Here is a 5,494-nt window from a genome sequence, read left to right as displayed (position 1 = left end):
AAGAAACGGGTTCTTGATGATCGGGACCGATGGTGGAATTCAACACTCTAGCGTAGCGGACATAGAATTAGAGGAGAGTTCGAGGTTAGGGAGAGAAGAGCCGAAGAGGAGGAGAGAAATACCACTAGATTACACCTAGCGGTCCAAGAAGGGGGAGGAGGGCCGAGAGATAACTTAAACACCAAGTTCCAAAATATTCAATTCATAGCCCCAAAAAGTGGGGTGGGCATCACCATTTAAAGAGGCTGATTACCCAAGAGTATTCGGTTACAACAAACTTTCAAAATAACAGAATTTAGTTTAAGAGAAATAAGAGAGAAAGTAAACAAAACATAATTATTCTATAAAAACATAAACTGGCCCATATGGACACTTGGGCCGAGAGACGGATGCACAAAATATTTTAGGACCGAGGTTTTTGATGAGAAGACCGTAACATAATCTCCCCCTTCGAGGTTCGTCGCCCTCGACGAAAAAAACGTGGACTGGTCAGCCTCTAATACCCATCTTCAACTTCAAAACTATTGCTTCGGCCGGGCTTCGGCACATTCAGCAAGGGTCGCAGCATAAGACCGTATTTTCTCAAAAAAACTTTCGGCAGAATCGCTTGAGTAGTGGAACTGGCCGGGTCCTTGCGGTCTTTTGCGCTGCTAGGTCGCTTGCCACTCCGCCCATGTTAGGAATTTCTGTGCACCTAAGGTCGAGTTTTTCAGTGTTTAGAGCTGGCCTTGGTTGCTGCAATGTCCCCAGCGCCTGATGCAAAAATAGTTTCTTCCAACTTCGATTAAACTCCATACTTGGCTCAAAAATCCAGGCCAAGTCTTTTTCCCGAACCAGCATAACAGCAGCATCGAATGAGCCATAGCTTCTAATTAGATCATTAGGAATATCTTCCAAGGTCATTGCAGCGAGTGAAACAGTTTGGCCTTCGGGCTTACTCTTTACTTGCATTTTGGCAGCAACAATATATTCATCTAAGGTCTTTTCCAGCTGGTTTCCATGCATCAAACTGGCCTGCGACCGAGGAATCCCTTTAAGGACCGTGGTTATGTCTTGCTTATCATAGGATAGGGTCAGCTTTTCAAAGTCCCAAGAAGACGGGCCTAGAGTAATCAACCATTCAATTCCCAACACAATATCATAACCATCCATAAAAATTACCTTCATTTCTGTTTGGTATTCATTGCCTTCCATCGACCACTTCAAGTCCTTGCAAACACTAGAACATAACACATTAGATCCATCAACCACTCTAACCGATTGCACCTGGGTTGCTATGCTTTTGTGGTCTATTTTCTCCAAAATCCTGCTATTGATAAAATTGTGGGTGCTGCCTGTATCGATCAAGATCACCACCGGCAGGTTCCCAACTTTGCCAATAATCTAGAGCATTTGGAAGGCTTTAGACCCGGTCAAGGCATGTAAGGATATGGCTGGTTCATCCCTTGAGCCGATCAATGAAGGTAGATCATCCAAAACAGGTTCTTGGTCAGGTTCTTGATCTTCTTGATTGGCCGAGACCATGAATAACTTTGATTTACACCTATGATTTGGTTGACATTTTTCATTGCAAGAATAGCATAGGCCCTTCTTTCGCTTTTCATCTATTGAGGCTGAGTCTAGTTGCTTAACATGGCCCTGATTTGTATTTGAAAAAGACCCATATGATGAATTCTTGAAGTCGATATTGGTGCTCGGCCCGGCTGTGTTGATATTGGACGGCGTGGGCAGCAATGATGCTTCAGCGCTGTACAGGTTACCACTACTCATTAAGGACCGATATGTTGCTTCTTGGACTTTAGCCATGGCCATGGCTTCATTTAAAGAATCTGGGAATCGCAGCCTGATGCAGTTTGCAATTTCTTCCCTTAGACCGGACAAATAACAATCTATGACATATTCTATTGGCATGCTGTAGAGCTTTTGAGAGATCGATATGTATCGCATATTATATTCTTGAACCGACCCAACCTGTTTCAGATTCATCAACTGTCTCATTGGAGTGTCGTGTATAGAGGGTCCGAATTGTGTCATAAGATCTCTCTTGAACACATCCCAAGATAAGGCTTCCATATGATTTCGGTTTTGAAGATATGACCCGTACCACATTCTTGCTTCGCCGGAAAAATGAATGGGGGCGATTTCTAGTTTAGTGGCATCCTTAGTTTTGTCCACCCTGAAAAATTGCTCGGCAGATATTAGCCAGCCTTTGACATCCGACCCATCAAACCGAGGAAAATCGACCTTGGTTAGCCGAGTAGGAGGAGCATAGTGTTGGTCGCGGTTCTGGCCAGGGTGCGGGGGCCTAAATGGTGAAGGACCGTGGCAAGAATTATCATCATAGGGTCTATGGCGGGGTTCTTGCACGTTTCCAGATGCCCCGCTCTCAAAGGCTGTCATTCTTTCTTCAGCCGCATCAAATCTTCGGTCTATGGCAGCTTGCATTGCTGCTGTTTGGTGGGACAGGTTTTCAATGAGGGCCTTGAGCGCATCCATTTCCAATTGCTGGCGAGTTTCTACCATGTTGAGAATCGCCCAGCTCTGATACCAAGATGTTAGACTTTAAATTATGACCGAGCCTTTCAAGTTCTTTAATTCAAAAAATGGGTTCTTGATGATCGGGACCGATGGTGGAATTCAACACTCTAGCGCAGCGGACATAGAATTAGAGGAGAATTTGAGGTTAGGGAGAGAAGAGCCGAAAGGGAGGAGAGAAATACCACTAGATTACACCTAGCGGTCCAAGAAGGGGGAGTGGGGCCGAGAGATAACTTAAACACCAAGTTCCAAAATATTCAATTCATAGCCCCAAAAAATGGGGTGGGCATCACCATTTAAAGAGGCTGATTTACCCAAGTGTATTCGGTTACAACAAACTTTCAAAATAACAGAATTCAGTTTAAGAGAAATAAGAGAGAAAGTAAACAAAACAGAATTATTCCATAAAAACATAAACTGGCCCATATGGACACTTGGGTCGAGAGACGGATGCACAAAATATTTTAGGACCGAGGTTTTTGATGAGAAGACCGTAACATAACGTCAATTCTTATTTGCGTCCCCATTAACAAAGAGAGAAAACTATTGACTTATTCATCAAATGGAAGAACCATTCCATATAAAGAAAGTCTAAAGATAGAGAGATTAAAGACTTTTTTCTATTACAAGGAAATAGAAGATTCATGCAATTAATTAAGGTACACTTCCGCCGCATTCAGATTTTAATTTCTCACACATTAAATTAGGATCTAATTAGGATAATTCTAACCTACCAAACTTAAGAATTGGAATTGGACCTCCAATTCCAATTTCAATGCCAATTTTAGGGTTACCAAACACACTCTTAGGGTTTTTGTTTATAATTTAATTATATTTCTATTTTAGGTTTATAATTTTATTAAAATATATATTTTTAATTATATTGGCTATATTGATTGCACCAATCGCTATTTCTCAGTGTGCCCTATACCGATTGGTTATTAACCAATCGGTGTTTCTCAGTTCCCTTTACCAATTGATCGTTCACCAATCGGTGTTTCTTAGTTTTTCCTAAACCAATTGGTGTTTCTCGGTGTCCCTATACCGATTGATGTAGCTCGTATTATCGAGAAAGGTTATAAAGATCAGTTATGATCGGATTACATCCAATCGGTATTTTCCTATACCGATTCATAAACAATATATTCCCGTTGAGGCTTTTTTACTTATACATATTTTTATCAGCTTTGAAATCCTTTTAATTATATATAATCTATTAATGAATAATAATACCCTCCATAAATAAATAATAAACTAGGAAAATAGTTTAGACGGTAAAAACCTCTAACTTTTTTGGGATAAATTGTTATATATTTAAATAGTCGTGAAAATTGTAAATTTTATTTTCCTTTTTTTTCAATTTAAGAAATTATATCTATATCTATATATGTATTTAAAATTCTTAATATATTACTTTTTATCTAAACACAGTTAAATATATAACATCACCTAAAAATTTTTACAATAATTTTTAATTTATTATAATATAAATTATATTAAAACAACTTTTATATAATTTTATATTTTAAAAAGTATATATGTTATAAACGATGTGCACAAAATGGTAATAAAATTGAAATAAAATGGGATGAGAAGAGTAAAGTTAGTACTACTTAAACTCAATGAGTAGAGGAAGCGTTTTCAATTAACCCACGCTCGCCATGCCAATCCATCAACAACTTCTTCTCCTTCTTCTCCTCCTCCCAGAAATCTTCATAACCGCAACTACAACAACAACAGACAGCGATTTCATCCGTAGCAGCTGCATGAAAACAACGTATCCCGATCTCTGCTACACCTCTCTCTCCATCTACTCCAACGTCATAAAACAAAACCCCGCCGCACTCGCCCGTGTTTCCATCGCCGTCAGCCTATTCAGAACCCTCCGAATGGCTCGACACGCCACAAATCTCTCCCGTTCAGCTGACTACGAGTCTGATCACCGATTATCCGCCGCAATTCACGACTGCGTGTCTGTATATGGTGATGCGGTCGATCAGATACGCGACTCGTTGAGAAAAATGAAGAAGATCGTGATGATGAACAGGGAACTAGGAGACGCTACACTCCGATTGGAATTGAACGATGTGCAGACTTGGATGAGTGCGGCGCTGACGAATGAAGATACGTGTATAGATGGATTTGAAGATGTAGAAGATGGGGAGATGAAATTGGATGTTTGTTATCGTACTATCAAAGTGAAGGAAGTAACGAGTAATGCACTTGCTCTTGTAAATAGCTATGCAGATAAGGTATTACCTGTACCACCATTTCCATAACCGGTTTAGATTATCGGTTCGATTAATCTGAGAGTACTTTGAGTTTAAGCATAGTAGTAAATTTAGAGTGAGTAAGAAAAATATGAATGATCATGCTTAGATTTTTTTATTTTCTTATTTAGGGTTGAAATCTATAGCATGAGATCATATCATGGTTGATGAGTGAAAATATGACTATTTCACCTGACCTAGCTTACTTTGTAATTATTATTTAGTTAAGGATTGTAATATTAATTATCATTTAGTTAAAGATTGTAATATTATATATATGTTATTTATATGAATCTATATCTATGGATTATGGGTTTGTTGAATTTGAGTTTTATAAATAACCTAAGTTATTTAAATTTAAAAATAATTAATTTTGATGATTTTGAATAGGTGAGGTTATTTTGAAAAAAATAATGTTGGATTAAATTGAGTTATTTAATATTAATTATAAGATAATAATAACTCATTTTTAAGAAATGTAATTTTTTTTAAAATAATTATTTTTTATTTTAATTGAAAATTTAAATAAAATTCATCAATAAAATTATTAATTAAAATATTATAAACATTTTTTTTTAATTCAAAAAATAATAATAATAAATAACTACTTACTATATCATTAAAGGGTTAAATCATAGTAAAAAAGTATAATTACTGCCAACCGAATTGTCAATAAGTCAAATACA

General features: G+C 37.6%; 1 protein-coding gene across 1 annotated transcript; it reads left to right on the top strand.

Annotated features, from left to right (window-relative positions):
• The first annotated feature begins 4,197 nt into the window (after nt 1-4,197).
• Nucleotides 4,198-5,115, top strand: LOC124912592 (21 kDa protein-like). Its single transcript, XM_047453233.1, has one exon. It carries the CDS (start codon nt 4,200-4,202, stop codon nt 4,815-4,817), a length of 618 nt encoding a protein of 205 aa, XP_047309189.1. The 5' UTR covers nt 4,198-4,199; the 3' UTR covers nt 4,818-5,115.
• Nucleotides 5,116-5,494: the final 379 nt, after the last annotated feature.

Source organism: Impatiens glandulifera, chromosome 8 (assembly GCF_907164915.1).
Source record: "Impatiens glandulifera chromosome 8, dImpGla2.1, whole genome shotgun sequence".
NCBI classification, from domain to species: Eukaryota; Viridiplantae; Streptophyta; class Magnoliopsida; order Ericales; family Balsaminaceae; genus Impatiens; species Impatiens glandulifera.
This window is presented reverse-complemented; position numbering and strand designations above follow the sequence as displayed.

Excerpts from the sequence above, each read along its gene's own strand:
- LOC124912592 (XM_047453233.1), top strand. The coding sequence starts at position 4,200 with ATGCCAATCCATCAACAACTTCTTCTCCTTCTTCTCCTCCTCCCAGAA.